The sequence below is a fragment of the Theropithecus gelada genome, chromosome 14 (assembly GCF_003255815.1).
Source record: "Theropithecus gelada isolate Dixy chromosome 14, Tgel_1.0, whole genome shotgun sequence".
NCBI lineage: Eukaryota > Metazoa > Chordata > Mammalia > Primates > Cercopithecidae > Theropithecus > Theropithecus gelada.
The window spans coordinates 12,799,048-12,817,251 of NC_037682.1; the positions used below are offsets into that span (position 1 = coordinate 12,799,048).

General features: G+C 55.7%; 1 protein-coding gene across 2 annotated transcripts; it reads right to left on the reverse strand.

Moving 5' to 3' along the window:
• Positions 1–4,801: 4,801 nt before the first annotated feature.
• Positions 4,802–14,889, reverse strand: PPP1R32 (protein phosphatase 1 regulatory subunit 32). Of its 2 annotated transcripts, XM_025355259.1 has the most exons (14): positions 14,792–14,889; positions 14,101–14,237; positions 13,586–13,703; positions 13,206–13,359; positions 11,238–11,366; positions 10,652–10,715; positions 10,188–10,300; positions 9,696–9,755; positions 9,172–9,258; positions 8,722–8,835; positions 8,544–8,638; positions 5,786–5,950; positions 5,147–5,230; positions 4,802–4,916 (listed from the first exon to the last, which is right to left on the reverse strand). In XM_025355259.1, exons 2-13 carry the CDS (start codon positions 14,207–14,209, stop codon positions 5,161–5,163), a joined length of 1,278 nt encoding a protein of 425 aa, XP_025211044.1. In that variant the 5' UTR covers positions 14,210–14,237; positions 14,792–14,889; the 3' UTR covers positions 4,802–4,916; positions 5,147–5,160. The 2 variants fall into 2 exon arrangements, with proteins under 2 accessions (XP_025211044.1, XP_025211045.1); XM_025355260.1 differs by lacking the exon at positions 9,696–9,755.
• Between the last annotated feature and the right edge of the window lie 3,315 nt (positions 14,890–18,204).

The following is an 18,204-nucleotide window of genomic DNA, read 5'->3' on the forward strand; positions in this document are numbered from 1 at the left end:
CCACGAATATTCTCAGCACCCGCAGGCTGTGGGGGCTTAATGAAGGTTAATCATCATCCCGTACACCTCAGCAGGTTTTTAAAAATAGCCACTGGGGAGTGTGCAGGAAGCTTCCGGCAGCAGCAGCGTTGTCACCCGCTGGAAGGACTGACTCTGTGAACACCCGAAGTCTGGTTACCAGGTGAAGGGAGAAGCAGGCAGCTGCCAGGAGGGCCTGGCAGAAGTGGGCCTTAGGGACGGGGCGGTTAAGTGGGGGCAACCCCCTGGAAGGTCAGCCAAGGTCTTCCAGGTCAGGCTGTGCAGGTGATCACCCACCCTTGATAGAGAGGAGGCCTGCTCTCAGGGAAGGGCTTGTTTGGTTTTGTTTTGTTGAGACAGGGTCTTACTAGGTCACCCAGGCTAGAGTGCAGTGGTGTGAACATGGCTCACTACAGCTTCAACTTGCTGGTCTCAAGTTCTCTTTCCACTTCAGCCTCCCGAGTAGCTGGGACTACAGGCATGTGTCACCAAGCCCAGCTAATTCTTTAATTTTTTGTAAAGATGGTCTCACTTTGTTTCCCAGGCTAGTCTCGAACTTCTGAGCTTAAGTGATCCGCCAGCCTCAGCCTCCCAAAGTGCTGGGATTATAGGCATGAGCCACCTCTCTTGGCCTCAGGCAAGGGTTTTGAGGGGGCCCACCCAGGGCCACGCAGGAGACAGAGGCCAGATTCTGTGACAATCTGCATTGTGGCTTTTTTTGGGGGATGGGGGGGTGGTGGGCGAAGTTTCACTCTGTCGCCCAGGCTGGAGTGCAGTGGCACGATCTCTGCTCACTGCAACCTCTGCCTCCTGGGTTCAAGCAATTCTCTGCCTCAGCCTCCTGAGTAGCTGGGACTACAGGCGCCCGCCACCACGCCTGGCTAATTTTTGTATTTTTAGTAGAAACAGGGTTTCACCATGTTGACCAGGCTGGTCTTGAACTCCTGACCTCATGATCCACATGCATTGGCCTCCCAAAGTGCTGAGATTACAGTCATGAGCCACCACATCCGGCCTGCAGTGTGGCCTTGACCAAGTCTCCACCTCTGTCTTGGCCTCTGTTTCCTCTGCTCCAGCATCAGGGCAGCTTCTATTTGTGTGCACTCTGTGCATGTTGGATTTTATCCAGAAGGCAGCTGCTGCTATTAGCTGAAGCTCAGAATGGTTAAGTGACAACTGGAGGTCACAGAAGGCTTAGGTGACTGACCGATGGCAGGGAGCTGCCTTGGGTTGTGGAGAGCTGGAATTTGAACCCAGGCAGTCGGATTCCAGGGCTCAGGCCTGTGACAGGTACAGTCTGCTGACTGCCTGGGCCTGGGAAAGAGCTCTGGGCTGATGCTCTCCAGAAGCAAGGGGATGAGGCCACTGAAAATGAAGCCGCGTGGTCAGCGCCCCTGGCCTGCTCCTCTGGGCCATCCCCTAGAGACTAACTGCCTTACATGTCTTGTAAACGCTCATGCTGAGAGGCCGGAACTCTCCCGCTGTCCCCTGACATCACAGAGCAGGAGAGGGAAGCCACACAGCAAGACGTCCCTTCAACAGGGACTGGCATCCTGAGGAGCCACCAGATAGAAAGTGTTCCCTCCTCCTGTCCTTGGGACACAGAGAATTTCCCAGCACTGACTCTACCCTGGTCTTGGTGCCTACCAGGGGCCAAGGCTGGAATGTAGAGGCCCTTAGGCCACTGCAGGAGAGCTTAATGAGGTTGGTCAGAGGCTGGGCTGTGTGCGAGGGGAGACCAAAGGGCACACTCAGAGAGGAAAGGTGCATCCTGGGGGCAAAGCCATGGCAGCTGGGCAGGTAGGGGGTAGCAACACGGGAGCCAACTGCATGGACTCAGGGAGGCTGGGCGACTGACATCCTGGTGTTAAGGTGGGTGATACCCAGAAGCCCACATCTGCCATATCCATTCATTCATTCATTCATCTGGTATTTACTGAGCACCTCCATATGTGCCAGGCACTGTTCTGGGCTTTGGACTTTCAGTGTGAACAAGGCATATACGGTCCATGCCCTTGTTGAGGCTCATAACTGAGAAGGTCTCCTTAGCATGGCCTTCGAGCCTCCCCCAAATCTGACCAACCTGCCTTCTCCGATGCAGTGCCTCATGAATTGTCCCCCTGCCCTGGCCAAACTGCTGCCTGGTGCAGGACAATGGAGGTGGAGACGATGGAGAGAGGGTGTAAACAGGCGCCAATGTCCCTGGCACCATAACTCCTCCACCCCCTATTGAGCCAGATAGAGGAAGGATGGGCAGGAAACATGAGCTGTAAAAGGACACTCGGAGGAGAAGAAATGAAGACACGAAATAGAGATGAGGTGCCGTGTGTGTGTGTGTGTGTGTGTGTGTCTGTCTGTCTGTCTGTCTGTCTGTGTGTCTGTTCTGTAAGTCTCTGTATATCCATCTGTTTTTGTGTCTATGTGTCCAGCACGGTGGCTCACGTCTTTAATCTCAGCACCTTAGGAAGCCAAGGTGGGAGGATCGCTTGAGCCGAGGAGTCTGAGACCAGCCTTGGCAACATAGCAAGACCCCCATCTCTATAACAAATACAAAAAGTTAGTTGGGTGTGATGGTGTGAGCCTGTAGTATCAGATACTCAGGAGGCTGAGATGAGAGGGTCACTTGAGCCCGGGAGGCTGAGGCTGCAGAGAGCCGTGGTTGCACCACCGCACTCCAGCCTGAGTGACAGAGGGAGAGCCTGTCTCAAAAACAAACAACAACCCTGACACTTGGTAATTTCTAAGAAAAAAGGTTTAATTGGCTCACGGCTCTGCAGGCTGTATAGGAAGTACAGCACCAGTATCTGCTTCTGGGAAGGCCTCAGGAAGCTTCTACTCATGGTGGAAGGTGAAAGGGGAACAGGTATTTCTTTTTTTTTTTTTTTAGATGGAGTCTTACTCTATTGCTCAGGCTGGAGTGCAGGGGTGTGATCTCAGCTCACTGCAACCTCTGCCTCCCAGGTTCAAGCCATTCTTGTGCCTCAGCCTCCTGAGTAGCTGGGATTACAGGCATGCGCCACCACGCCCAGCTAATAGTTTGTATTTTTCGTATTTGTATCTTTGGCCAGACTGATCTCAAATTCCTGACCTCGAGTGACCCACCTGCCTCAGCCTCCCAAAGTGCTGGAATTACAAGCGTCAGCCACTGCGCCCAGCCGGGATCAGGCACTTCACACACAGGAGCAGGAGCCAGAGGTGGGGCGTGCCACACACTTTTTAACAACCAAGTCTCATGAGAACTCACTATAGTGAGGACAGCACCAAGCCATGAGGGATCCACTCCCGTGACCCCGTCACCTCCCACCAGGCCCCACCTCCAGCACTGAGGATTCCAATGCAACATGCGATTTAGGTGGAGACAAATACTCAAACCACATCAGGCTGGCTGTGTGTGTGTCTGCGTGTCTAAGAGTCCTGGGTGTTTATGTGAAGATCTGGTGTTTGTGCACGTTTGTTTGTGTTTCCGTGTGTGTGGTTGTGTTAGTTTATGTGTACTTCCGTTGGCATTTATGTGCCTAGATGTGTGTGTGCATGCCTTCAGGGGTCTGTGTGCACTTGTGTGTTTGTATTTGCGTGTGCTTTTGTGTTGAGTGCGCGTGTGTGTGTGTGTCTTTGGGCAGGGAGAGGCTGGCTGATCCCGCACTCGCTCACTCTCCACCTTACTATGGCCATGGCTGGGGCCCAGCCCAGTCCCTTTGGTGACTCACTCCTATTGCTGGGGCATGGACTGGCAGGTCGCCACCCACAGTCTGGGCTGTCACTGGGTCCTGAGTCTGGCTCTGAGACTCTGTGTCTTCTGCTTCCCTCCTCCCATGCTGGGACCAGCTGGAGCCACCCACAGCCCACATGGAGCCCCAGCCAGGCTGTGGACAGCCCCCAGGCCTGCCGTTCAAGACTATGCTGGGTACGGCCAGGCTCTGGGGCCAGCAGCACTGCTCCACAGACCTCCACTAAGGAGCACAAGTGGAGGCAAGGGGTCGGAAGACACCCCCTCTGCATGCCCAGACGGGGATGCAAGGCACAGGGGACACCCCCAACCCAGCGCTGCTGCTGCCTTTCTGCCCTGTGTGACCCTGAGCAGCTCACACACCCTCTCTGGTCCACACACCTCATTTATAAGGAGCTGGTGCTAGCAGGGCCACGGCATACAGTTGTAGTGTTGTGCACTGCACAAATGCACCTGGCTGAGGTGACAAAAGGTGCTGAGAGCTGGCCCAGATGCTGGCCCTCAGTCTTGCAGGCTGAGGGCCTATGTCAGGCTGCAACATCTGGAGGAAGAGATACCCTTCTCTTCTCGTGCAGGATGTTGGCTCATCAGGGCCTGCGCTCACCTGGGACACGTAAGGGGCAGCTTGTTCTCTTTCTCACAAACAGGCCGCCCTGCTCTGGTCACCTTGGCTGGGAGGGAGAGTGGCACCAGCCTTTGTGATCAGCCCCCCGCGCCGTGTCGGTGTCCAGGTGGCCATGCGTCCGAGACTCTCCTCTTTCTCCTTGCCCTGAGTCTGCTTCCCTCCCCTTCTCTGGCCCACCGGCCCCTCCCCTGGGGTTGTTCCACCCACACTTGACCAAGTACTTTCCCAAACAGCACGGGCCATAAAGGACCCTTTACAGGACAAGAAACTGAGTCGGGAGAATGAAGTGCCTATCCATCGTGTCATGGTTCTTCAGAGGTTCCAGCCGAGCCCTTCCGACTCCAAATCTGGCCCAGCTCCTCCACCCCTGCACCCACTGCCCCAGCTGACCCCTCCTTTTTCCAGTCACCCTGATAGTGATGTCACACTTCTCTGCTTCAATGCTGTTTATTTCATTAGGAAAGTAGCCGGGCGGGGGTGTCACCCTGGGGGATCGAGTGGGGGTACAGACAATAGCCTGGCTCCTGTCCCCCAGGGTTGACAAACCTGTGGAGGAGAAGCAGAGGCGAAGCCTGAGCAAGGGGCTCTGGGGTGTTTCTGTGTGCTTGCCTGGCACAGAAGAGGTTCTGAGAGGCCCCCTGATCTCGCACCCCCCACTCGGAAGCGGGGGTCCCCAGGCAGGACTGGCTTAACCCAGGGCTTGGGAGGCAGGGCTGGCCCACAATGGCTGCCCACACGCCGGGAGCAGCTGAGTGTGGGAGTCCCCAGCCCCTTACCAAGGGCTCAGGGCTCAGCTGTGTGCCATGAAGCGGCTGCTGTGAGGTGCGTCCCGGTAGAAGGGGTCGGCTGAGGTCAGGGTTCTGCAGGGAGGCAAGAGGAGAGTGTTGGGGGCGTTGGCAGGCAGGGATGGACCTTGTCTTCTTGTCTTCTGCCTGACCCTCCCTGAGAGAGCACAGCCAGGGCTCAGCCAGGGCAGCCAAGCCACAAACATTCTTTGCCTGCCAACTCTGGGCATTTGTTGGTATAAATGTAATTTCTGAGGAATTGAATTGAGCAGAAAGGAGCTGAGTGAGGCGGAACCACAGTCCATTCATCTCTGGATCCGTCCCCCCATCCCCCTCTGGATCCAAACCACCCCAGAGCCCCTCGCTCAGACCCTCCCCCTCCAGCCCACCTGGCCTGGGGTACCGGGACAGGAGAAGGAGGAGGAGACATCTGAGGGAGGGGTCACTGGACGGAGAGGAGGAGAGGAGTCAGTGCTGGCAGGAGAAGGGACGCCAGAGCCAGCCAGAGGAGATGGGCCTCTCATAGGAATGAACCAGACTAACAGAGCAAGAGAGGAGAGGAAGGGAAAGACCTGGCGCAGGGCCTGGATGAGGGGTAGGGAGAAGGAACAGAGCTGGGGGCAGTGCCACCTTCCCACGTGGGGGTGCAGGTGCCGCAGGCTCTCCGTGGGGTTGGGGGCGGCCTCCATGCAGCTGACTGGCTGGCTGAGGGCGTAGCCTCCTGGTATCTGGGGCTGGATGCCACCTCGAGTCCAGCCTTCCCGGTCTAGACCTTTGGGGATGTTCTCGAAGTACCTGGAGGAGAGGAGGGGTCCTTGGCTGGAATCTGGCCTCTGCCCACCTCTGCAGCCCCTCCTGCCCCTCTCCATCGGCCCTCAGATCACCCAGCCTCCCCGCCTTTGCTCATGCTGTCCTCCTCGTCTGACTCTCCCTAAGCCCACGTCCACTGGGGGAAGCCTTACTCGAAAAGCCTGCCCTGCCCTCTGCCTGACGCTGAAACACTCTTTGGAGTGTAAAAGGACAGTTTCAGTGACGCCCCTGTCACTGGCCTGCCAGCACCTTGGGGTGGGGACCCCGTCTCATCTACTTCTCTAGGCACTTAACTTTCCTTCCATTTCATTTCCATTTCCTTCCATTTAACTGAGCACAGCCAGGTCCGGAAGGTGCAAACACAAGTAAGATGGGGGTCCCACCCTTGAACTTATGAAGAGGGGATGCAGACAGATCAATGCAGAAATCGGTGATGACAACCCTGGGGCTCTGCGCGCACCAGAAAGCACCAGCAAGTGTGCCTGACAGCCAGAAGGAGCTCAGGACACGACAGGACACGACAGGCTGGAAGGACCCAGCAGAGAGGGCTGGAGCTGGTCTCTGCCAGAGCCACAGGAGATGTTTGCCTAAGAAGGGGTCGGAACATTGTTGCCCTCACACCCAGACTGAGCCTCTGGCCCTCCCCTCACCTCCGTGGGAACTGGAGCAGCCACTGTGCGGCGAGTCAGCTGTGCGAGGCGCAAGCACTGCTCCTCCCCTCTGAGCCTCAGGGGTTAGGCCAGAGGACAACCAGCGGCCCTTCCAGCTCAGACTCTCTGTTGCTCCTCCAGGCCACCGCCCTCCCCTCTTTTCAGTCTCAGTTCAAACGTCACCTGCTCAAGGCCACCGATTTCAAATCTGACCCGTGCCCACTGCAGCCTTCCCGATCCCTTTCTCCCTGCCCATCACCCAACAGCTCTCACTAACTGACCGCAGCCATATGCATGCCCCCTCCCGTGCTGAGGTCTGAGCTCCGTAGGGCAAGAGCTGCACACACATTCCCAGGGCCTGGAGCAGGCCCTGGCACCCAGTCAGGGCTCAGTTAAAGTCTGTTCCATGAATGGATTCTGGGAGGTATCCTGGAGCAGGGGGTGGGGCAGGGGGAGCCTGAGGAGACAGGGAGGTTGCAGGGACACCTTGGAGGACCAGGAGTTGGAAAGGAAGCAGGGTGGACACAGACGACTGATATTGCTAGGAAAGCTTGCGCTTCCTGGCTCAGAGGAGTTTGTCCTAAAAATTGTACTTCCTGGAGCCGGGCAGATCACAAGGTGAGGAGATCGAGACCATCCTGGCTAACACAGTGAAACCCTGTCTCTACTAAAAATACAAAAAATTAGCCGGGCTTGGTGGCAGGCGCCTGTAGTCCCAGCTACTTGGGAGGCTGAGGCAGGAGAATGGCGTGAACTCCAGAGGCGGAGCTTGCAGTGAGCGGAGATCGCGCCACGGCACTCCAGCCTGGGCGACAGAGCGAGACTCTGTCTCAAAAAAAAAAAAAAAAAAAAAAGAATTATACTTCCTGGCAGGGCACGGTGGCTCACGCCTGTTATCTCAGCACTTTGGGGAGGCCGAGGCAGGCAGATCACTTGAGGTCAGGAGTTCAAGACTAGCCTGGCCAACACAGCAAAATCCCATCTCTACTCAAAATACAAAAATTAGCTGGGCATGGTGGCACATGCCTGTAATCCCAGCTACTCAGGAGGGTGAGACAGGAGAATCACTCGAAGCCACAAGGCGAAAGTTGCGGTGAGCTGAGATCATGCCATTGCACTCCAGCCTGGGCGACAGAGTGAAACTCCATCTAAAAAAAAAAAAAAAAGAAGAAGAAGAAGAATTACTCTTCCTTTATACCATTCCTATAATGCTCTCCCCACCCAGTCCTGGCCCCAGAAGCCTTCTCCATGGCTCTGGGGCCACCTCCTCCTGGAAGCCCTCCCTGATGCCCAGGACAGTCACTCTTCATCCAGGGAATGCAAAGCACAGAATTTACCTTCTGAGGGAGCTTCGAGCCCACCAACCATTGGCTGGATGGAGTGTCTTAGCAGATGCTGCTGCTCCAGACTCCCTCAATCTCCCCTGTTCTTTCCATGTCCACCAGCCTGGCCACCAATGCCCTGTACTGCATATCTGTGGGAAAGCTACCATTGGGATGCTAGAACCTGCTTTGCCTGAGCAAGGAGGCACCTGGGATTTAATGTTGCCTGAGGATAACCTTTAACCAATGACTGATAGATGTGGGGGTATAAATACCCCAGCTTTCTCATCTTTGACTGGGGTAATTCTGAGTTGTGTGCTTTACACTGTTTTCTAGAGTTTTCCCGGTGGAATAGCTGGCTTAGTAACATGCTCATTATTACTGCCTTCCCTCCCTCATCCCACTTCTCCACTCCCACACGCCTAATAACTGCCTAATAATGTGCTTGCACTCCAATCCTTGGCTTAGGGTCTGCTTCTGGGGAACCCACATTCACTCAGCGTTGATCTCCACGAGGCTGTGAGCTCATTACTTATCCTCATTACTTAAAGAGTCTCAGTCTCTTTCTCAGATGGTTTCAGCTTTGGACCAGGAAGCGGACCTCACCCTTGGTTGTAGGTGGTCAGGTATCGCTGATCCCTGTCAGGATCACAGGGGCTCCGGACATACATAGGGTTGTTAAGGCTGAACCCTGTGGGCTCCTGCATAAGGGGGTAGACAGGAGAATTGTCAGGTCAGAAGGGGTGGGGATTTGGGGGTGGAGGTTGGGTGTAGCAGGTCTCACCTTTTTTCCCACAGTCTCCCGGCCAAGCAGGGCAACATTTGTCTGTTGCATCCGATGAAGTGGCTGGAACTGCTGGTGGCTCACGCTGCTGGGTTCTGGGCAGGGAGGGGGCACCTGCAGGGGACAGAGCCACCAGAAGGGAGGCTGAGGTGGCCAGGCTGAGGCAGCAGGGATGGAGAGGGGGCAGGCAGAGGCACACACAGCTGCGACCTGTCCCCAGCCCCAGCGACCCTCCCTTCCCCTTCCAGTCAAGTCTATTTCAGACCACACCCCTCGTCTTCCAGCCCCCAGGAAGGCCCAGTCTCTCCTCGCCCTCCACCTGGGGCCCTACCTCCACATCCCCATATATTCTAATTCTTCCCATTCCTCAATGCCTGACCCAAATGCCACCTCGTCCCAGAAACCTCCCTGTCTCCTCCCTCCTCTGAGCGAGGAGCCAAGGCCACTCACTCTGGGGTTCAGAATCCTTTCATTCCCTCGGCTGAAGGCTGTTTCCCGCTTGGAGCCTCTGGCCAACACAGGTAGGGACTCATCTCCCTGGAGGGAGCAAAGCAGCCACTGGCACCAGGATGTGGCTGCTTCCCCCACCACCTTCCAGAGCCATGTTCTTTTTTTTTTTTTTTTTTTTTGAGACGGAGTCTCGCTCTGTCTCCCAGGCTGGAGTGCAGTGGCCAGATCTCAGCTCACTGCAAGCTCCGCCTCCCGGGTTCACACCATTCTCCTGCCTCAGCCTCCTGAGTAGCTGGGACTACAGGCGCCCACCACCTCGCCCGGCTAGTTTTTTGTATTTTTTTAGTAGAGACGGGGTTTCACCGTGTTAGCCAGGATGGTCTCGATCTCCCGACCTCGTGATCCGCCCGTCTCGGCCTCCCAAAGTGCTGGGATTACAGGCTTGAGCCACCGCGCCCGGCCCAGAGCCATGTTCTAACTGCTCCCTGCCAGGCGGTCCCCAGCCTCCCCCTAGCTCAGCTTACGTGCAGGTGAGTCTTGGGGAGGAAGTCAGACTTGGTGACACTCTGGCCTGGGAGGAGGGCCTGGAAAGAGGCCCACAGAGGATGTCAGCTCCCCAGAGGCAGGCTGGGCCCCTGGCGGCTCCCACCCACTCTGCCTTCAGGCCCCTGCTGTGCTGAACACAGAGGAGAACTCAGCTCAAATGGGCATCACTGAGAAAAGGGAAGTGTTTGGGGAGAAGACAGGGGAAGGCATGACCCTGAATGGGACCAGCAGGCTAGGGCTCTTGTCTGAACTCTGAATGACCTTGGCTACACCTCTTCATCTCTTTGGACCTCAGTCTTCTCATCTATAAAATGGGGGAACTGGACCACAGCAGTGGGTTTCACCTAAGCTCTTTCATCTTGTGCTTGAACAAAGGGCTCTGCAGCTCACATTCTTTAGGAAAGCTAGGAACCCTGAGACTGGAGGGCGTCAAGCCCCCTAAAGTTCTAGCAGGAGCCCAGCCGACTTACAGGGTCCCCAGGGAGGGCCTGTGAGGGTGGTTGGAAGACAATGGGGCTCTGGCGGGACTGTTTGGTGAAGCTGCTCCCCTCCTTGGCGCCGATCGAGTTCTTCTGCAAGAAATCTACAAAAGAAATGTCGCATGTGCTGCCAGGCCACCTCCAGAGGCTCAGTGTCCCAGCAGGTGCGGAGTGAGTGGATCCCAAGATCCTGGAGACCTGTGCCATGAGGATCGTGGGTGGCAGGGTGAGGATTCCAGAGTCCAGGCCAGAGGACAGGAGAGGGAGCAGCAGGAAGGGCATGCACCAGCCAAGCCGCCCTCCTGAGAGGCCCAAGGCACCGAGGTCAGCCTGGGAGAGGCGCTTCCCCGCAGCCACCTGTGCATCCTTCTTTCTTCCACTGGTGCCTTCTTAGTCCTAAGCCAGCTCCAGGGCCCCTGGGGCAGGAAGTAGGGAGGTGGATTGGAAGGGCCTACCTGGCTGGTCTAGAGGCTCCCTGAGATACTTGGAATTGTACTCCGAAGTCATGAAGCGTGGGCCCTGGAACACAGAGGTTGGAAGAATGGCGGCACCGGCCCACCAGGGCCCCAAAGGCATGCGGCGGCAGTGGAGTGGCGCCTCGGTTATCTGTGCTCTGAGGAGGCCTGTGTGGGCCACTACAGCACCCTGGACACAAGTCTTTCTGGGGTGGGGCATCGCAGGGCCAGGAATTTCAGCGTAAGAGCACAGTGCCCCTGTGACTATGAATACCACGTCACACCCCACACCAGACTCCTGGTAATGAGCGGGGGGCCCAGAGGGACCGAGATCAGGAGGGGCCGTAAGCGAGAGGAGGAAGGCTGGGGGAAGAGGATGAGCGTTAAAAGGCGAGAAGTCACATTGATGCTATTTTGGAAATAGCCAATATCAAATCCTTTGTTCTCCCGTCTTTCTTGGCGCCCTGAGCTCACACTGAGCTGGCTTCTTGGATGAGTCGGTGCAACACTTTTCTTGAGGTGGGAGGAGGAGGCGGGTGTGGCCCCTCTGCCCCACCCCGAAGACCTTAGCTGGGCTGCCACTCACATATCGGAAGTTCTCCCGCTCCAGCGGGCCCTGGCCCTGCTGCTGGTGGAGCAGGGGCACTTCCCTGGGCTCCAGCCCCGTGATGGCCTGGGGCCCATGCTCCTGGGTGTCAAAATGGACCTTCCGGACCTGGAAGGAAGAAGGGCCAATTACAGGTGAGGGGGCGGCAGTCACTGCCTGACTCTGCTTCTGCCCTTGACCTTTACAGAGTACAGTATCTGCAGAGCAGCCAGAGGGGGTCCCTTCACAATGAAACCTGTGCTTCCCTCCTCTGCTTAGAGCTCTGCAGCCTTCCTATCACGCTCATAGGGAATTCCACGTCCTCCTGGTGGCCCACAAGGACCTGAGTGCCTCACCTTGCTCTAGCTGCTCATCTCCTTTCTGTGCCCACCTCGGGGCCTTTGCACTCGCTGCTGGCACTGCCTGGGCCACTCCTCCCTCAGACAGCTGCATCTGGAGGAGCTGGCCTCCCTCAAGTCTTTGTCCAGTGTCTCCATAGCAAGCTCTTTCCCGACCCTCCTCATTTGCAGGTGCTCTTCACTTCTTATTTATTCCTTTTTTTTTTTTTTTTTGAGACAGAGTCTTGCTCTGTTGCCCAGGCTGGAGTGCAGTGGCGTGATCTCAGCTTCCTGCAACCTCCACCTCCCGGGTTCAGTCAATTTTTGTGCCTCAGCCTCCCAAGTAGCTGGGACTACAGACGCAAGCCACCACATCCAGCTGATTTTGTTGTATTTTTTTGGCAGAGTTGGGGTTTCACCATGTTGGCCAGGCTGGCCCACCAGCAGTTGGCCTCAAGTGATCCACCTGACTTGGTCTCTCAAAGTGCTGGGATTACAGGTGCGAGCCACTGTGCCTGGCCTTCTTTTTTTTTTTTTTTTTTTTGGAGACCAAGTCTCATTCCATTGCCCAGGCAATCTCAGCCTCACTGCAACCTCTGCCTCCCGAGTTCAAGCGATTCTCCTGCCTCAGCCTCCCAAGTAGCTGGGATTACAGGTGCATGCCACCACTCCCAGCTAATTTTTGTATTTTTAGTAGAGATGGGGTTTCTCCATGTTGGCCAGACTGGTCTCGAACTCCTGACCTCAAGTGATCCACCCACTTCAGAGCCATCGTGCCTGGCCTGCAATTCCTTCACTTCTCTTCCTCCCTGCTTCTCCCCGTTATATTTCCTACCACCCGTCCCACCCCGCACTCTACCAGCTCTTATCATCTTCAAATATGAAGGAGATATTCAGAACATACTGGCGGGATGAATGAATGAGTGTCCATTCTGGTGGTGGTGCTGATGATAAGAAGGGTGGTAATAATGAGGACAGAAATAAAAAAGATGGGGCCAGGCGCGATGGCTCATGCCTGTAATCCCAGCACTTTGGGAGGCTGAGGCGGGCGGATCACGAGATCAGGAGATCGAGACTATCCTGGCTAACACGGTGAAACCCTGTCTCTACTAAAAATACAAAAAATGAGCTAGGTGTGGTGGCACATGCCTGTAATCCCAGCTACTGGGGAGGCTAAGGCAGGAGAATCACTTGAACCCAAGAGGCAGAGGTTGCAGTGAGCCGAGATCGTGCCACTGCACTCCAGCCTGGGCAACAGAGTGAGACTCCATCTCACAAAAAAGAAAGGAAAAAGATGGGGTGAGGATGTCGATGGTAGGGGACAGTGGTGGTGGTAGGGATGGTGATGGGGCTTGCAGGTGTGGAAGGAAGTGTGAGGCTCATGGGAATGGGACAGCGATGGGGATGGAAATGGAGGCGGAGGTAATGGTGGGGCTGGGGCAGGAAATGGAGGTGGTGGGAATGGTGGGGACAAGGATGAGGACAAAGGGGAGAAAGATGAGTGGCCCCCATCCCTACAATGTGGTTGCTCCATGCCCTGTCACCCCCACCTTGACCAACTGTTGGCAGTGCAGCCCTAGCCCCACCCTACCCTAAGGCTTCCCTCTCCTAGCCCTGGCCCAGCACTGACCTCCTTGGTGGGGAGACCTGCACTGGGCTTCTCCCGCCCGTAGCCTGAGCTGGTCTGGTGCATACTCCAGGGCAGGGGATGCTTGCCGTCAGGCACCTCCAGGGGGCGGTAGCTCTGGCTGGCCACAGACTGGAAATGGTCCTGGGCTTGTTCCCTGAGGGTGAGGAGGAGCTAGAACCCCAGGCCGCCTGCCTCTGTCCTCTGCTCAGGAGCTACCTTCCTCCCTGCACCCTCCCACAGATGGCTCAGGGGTCGGCCGTGCCCTGTGTCACCCAGGATCCCCAGCCTAGGCCAGGCAAAGCTCAGGGTCCCCATTCACGGAGCCTGGAGTTGGTCTGATGAGCAGGGCAGGGGCTGGGAAGGAGCCGTACAGACCGTACCCCCTGGCCGGGTTGTCTAAGGCCTCCAGACTGGCTTGGCATGAGACCACGGGCCGGAAATTTGATTTGTAGCCGGTGCCTGTGTGACTGCCCACACGGGGCTTGAAATCCTCTCGACCTGCCAGAGGGGCAACGAGGAGACAGACCCCAAGGTCAAAAACAGGCAGGGCTTCCCAGGCAGTGCCAGCGTCCTCGAGGGGCACAGGGGTCCCAGTGACAGGAGAGGGCTCAGAGCCACGGGCAGGAGCTTTGCAAGCCTGCCCTTTCAGGACTGTGATGGCAGGAAATGGAGTGGGTGGGCTGGGGACAAGGTCAGTGTGGCAGAATCACAGTGACAGGATTGCATGGACAGAACTGGAGAAGGGAGCAGCCAGGCCGGGCTCAGGGGACAGACGGATTCAGCGTGACAGGTTGCTCTGCAGTGTGACAGCCAGAGGGGCTGCTTCTCCCTCAGAGAGAGCCCCTCCCTTCCTGCCAATGTCCTGGGGGAAGCTGCTGCGCAAAGGTGCCCTCACCGTAGGCTGTGCAGTAGCTGGTGGCGTAGAATTTCAGGGGGTCCGTGTAGCCCCCCGAACTCATCTTCACATAAGGGGAGACGACCCCCAGGGGAAGTTTCCCCATCATGATGCTGTGGGGCAGGGCCCTGGGGGGCCTAAAAAGGAAGCACGGGGAGCCTCGTGGGTCCCAAGCCCAGCTTAGAAGCCCATGGGGCGAAGATCTGCGCCCCCACACAGCTGGCCCCTTCTCCCAGGCCTCTGTCTGTCTGCCCCAGCTCCCACGTCCCTAAACTGAGGGTGAAACTGATCATCCACACTTATCCCAAGAGTCCTCGTGTCTCCTCTCACTTTCCCACACCTTCTTATTAACTCTTCCTGTCTCCATTTACCGCGGGGACAGTGAGGTTTAAAGAGATAAAGGATTTGCTCATAATAGGTGGTAGTGCCGGGATTCAGACCTAGATATTTGACTCCTCGGCCCCCGACCTGAACCTTACATATCCACCTCTCGGAATGAAGGAGCCGACAACCCGCTATCTGGGGAATTCTTGGCTCCCACCCAAGAAGTCAGGCTGGGACGCTCACTCCCAGCTCCCGGCTCCTCTCTCTCCCTCAGCTCCATGGCCTTGCCTGCCTCTGGCCTTGCCTGCCTCCCCTGGGAGTTGGCTCCGCTCTCCCCAAGGCCCAACCGCAGCGGCCCCACCCTCACCTTTCCTCTGCAGAGGCTCTGAGGTCAGGGAGAGGCTGCAGGAGGCAGAGCTCTGCAGAGAAGCCAGCCCTCCTGGAGGTGGCCAAGCAGGAGAAACAATGTGTAGCCTAGCAACTGGTGCCTAGCAACAGCGTCCCCAGGCCTCCGAGCCCTTCTAGGGCCAGGGCCCACTGAGGGACTGACCTGGCCAGGAGGGGAGGGTCAGGAGCTGCCCCAGCAAGGCCCTGCCTCCAGGGCTCCAGCCCCCACCTCTGGCCTCCTCCACAGGGCTGGGAAGAGTTGCTGTCTGCATGACATAAAATAAAAGATAATCCCGAACACTCATTCCCATAAAGTACCCACTTCTCGGCAGATACTTTACATCCTCTATCTCTGTCCTCTGAGCAGCTCTTCAGTAGCTATGATTATCCCCATTTTCACTGGGGGAACATGAGGCTTAGAAAAGCAAAGTGACTTGACTCCAGAGATCTCGCAATCAGAAAATAGCCAAGTTGAGATTCAAACGTGGGTGGATCTGGATCCCGCTCTTCTGCCTCGCGGTAAATCAATGTTTACTACGTTCCACTGGAGCCACATCTGTGCTAAGCCCTTTAACACACATTACGTTGTGTACTCCCCCAAACCACCCTCTGAATTGGGCACTATTATTGTAGGGCCAATAAACTGCAGCAGTTAAGAGTGCGGTTCGAATCCGATCTGTCACCTTTGATGAGGTACTTATCCTCTTCACGCCCCCATATCCCCGTCTTCACAAGAGATGTGACTGCACCCACCTCACAGGGCTGCTGGCAGATTTAGCAAGAGCATGGATTCAGCACCTGGCAGGTAGTAAATGCTCATTTTTTTTCTTTTTTAAGAGAGACAGGATCTTATGCTGTCACCTGGGTTGGAGTGCAGAGGCACCATCATAGCTCAGTCCAGCCTCCAACTCCTAAGCTCAAGCAATCCTCTTGCCTCAGACGCTCAAGTAGCCGGAACTACAGGTGTGTGTTCCCCCATGCCTGACTTGCTTATTTATTTATTTATTTATTTATTTATTTATTTATTTATTTGTTGTAGAGACAGCATCTTGCTATGTTGCTCAGGATGGTCTTGAACTCCTGGCCTCAAGTGATCCTCCTGCCTCAGCCTCCTGAGTTCCCAGGATTACAGGAACAAGCCACCACACTCGGCAAATGCTCAATTTGTAAAAACTGCTGTACTTTCAGCCTTATTTTGCAGATAGGAAAGGTGAGGCTCAAGAGCAAGCAGCCCAGGCCCCACAGTGGGTGGAGATGGAGCCTGGACTCAAATCTGAGTGCGCAAACTCCACAGTGACAAGCTTCTTCCGTGACAGCCTGTTTGCCTCAAATTGGCTTTCGGGCTTGTAAATGGTGTAACAGTTGGATCTCTGGGTGGGGTGGGATAGCCCTACTTTGTAGCATTTGCCAATTTCTGTGATGTCGATAGTCCCATCAGAGCTGCTTTCAAACCACCACTACAATTGTCTTTGAACTGGGACATGGGGAGGCCGTTCAGCACTGTACAGGAGTAGTTCTATCATGCAGACATAATGGGCATAAGTAACCTCGACAGCACAAATAATAGAAAAATGTACTCGCATAATTAAGGGGTGACGAATTTTAGGTATGTAGTTTTGGTTTTTAATATAATTCATTAAATTGCAGGTTTAAGTTATTTATTTATTTATTTATTTATTTATTTATTTGAGATGGAGTCTTGCTCTGTCTCCCAGGCTGGAGTGCAGTGGCGCGATCTCAGCTCACTGCAACCTCCATCTCCCAGTTCAAGCAATTCTCCTGCCTCAGCCTCCTGAGTAGCTGGGATTACAGGCGCCCGCCACCATGCCCAGCTAATTTTTGTATTTTTAGTAGAGATGTGGTTTCACTATGTTGGCCAGGTTCGTCTCGACCTCCTAAGCTCAAGTGATCTGCCTGCCTCAGCCTCCCAAAGTGCTGGGATTACAGGCATGAGCCACAGCGCTCAGCCAGTAATTTAATTTTTAACAATGGCAGAGTTAAAAACCAGCTCGCTGATTTCCTGGAATTTTTGCCTTCAGCTCTCCTGGAAGCCGGTGGAGCTGGCTCCAGAGCACCCCTGCTCTCAGGGGAGAGTGAGGGATGAATGAAGGCTGAATAAAGGGAAAGGAGGCATCTCCTTTCCTCACCCAGGAGATGCCCTTGCCGCATTCATCCTGTAGCGACCTGGTCTGCCAGGGTGGAGGTTCGCTCATGTCCTCACCCACCCTCCATGGGAAGGCAAGCTGAAGCACGTTTGGCACCTACCCTCCAGACTAACGATTCTGTTCAGGGATCACAAGGGGCAAGGACACAGGAGTGAGTGCACACAGCCCTGCCATCCGGCAAGCTGCTCCCAGTCTACTACAGAGGCTCATGTGAGCTCCACACATGAAGCACAAAGGGTGAGACCACCACAGGTGAGGTGCTCACAGGTGAAGGGAGAGAGGGGCCCTCCTCTAAGTGTGCCTGGAGAAGTGGCTACGAGCAAGAGCTTGGACTCTGAAGCCAGATGGTGTGGGTCCTGTCTCTGCCACTAGATAACTGCAAGACAGTGCATGGTCCTTGTGCCTCCGTTTCCCCTTCTGGAGAATGAGTATAATAATGCTAACTACCTGCAGGGTTGTGGCACGCACGAAGCATTTAGCCCAGTACCTGGCACACGGTAGGTGCCATCTAAGAGTTAGGGAAAGGCCCTGGAGAGAGGTGCCTTTTGAGTACTCACTGCCTTCTAGGCAAAGGGTTGGGCCCAAGGGTTATAAACAGGAAATCCACATGGCCCTGGCCTCAGAGAGCCCCCAGTTTAGGAAGGATCTCAGATGTAGCAAAAGAAAGCTCACTGTGGGAGCCCGAGTTCAAAACCTGCTTTTGCTGTGTGTGACTCGGGGCTTCCTCTCTTCGAGCCTGTTTCTGTACCTGTAGGCAGGGGTAACCGTGTCTACCTAGCAGGGTCGCTGGTGGATTTGAAATACCCTATGCCCAAGAGGTAACAGGCCTGCACCAGGCAGAGATAAGGAAGGGCCCTCTATGTGGAGGGCCCGACAACACAAAGGCGGACAGGTGTCCAGCAGACTGGGAGCCCTGACGGGTGCAGCGTGGCTGGAGCACTGCGTGGGGAGGAGGAGCTCAGCTGGGAGAAGCAGCCCCCAGGTAGGCTGGAGCCAGGTTTTCCTTTTAACAGGTGGAGGGGGCCAGGAGGGGTGGTAGAAAGGTTTGAAATCGTCCCTTAGGGCTTCTCTTCTCTTCTCTAGGCTGTAGCCGACCAAGGACCTGGGCAGGAGTTCCGGGGTCGTGGATCAAGGTCTGGCGGCGCTGTCCCATCAGAGCCTCCGTTATGTCCTGTCCTCCCGGCGGCCGGTGGGTTTTTTGCTGTGTGGCGACACCCAGCGGCCGTAA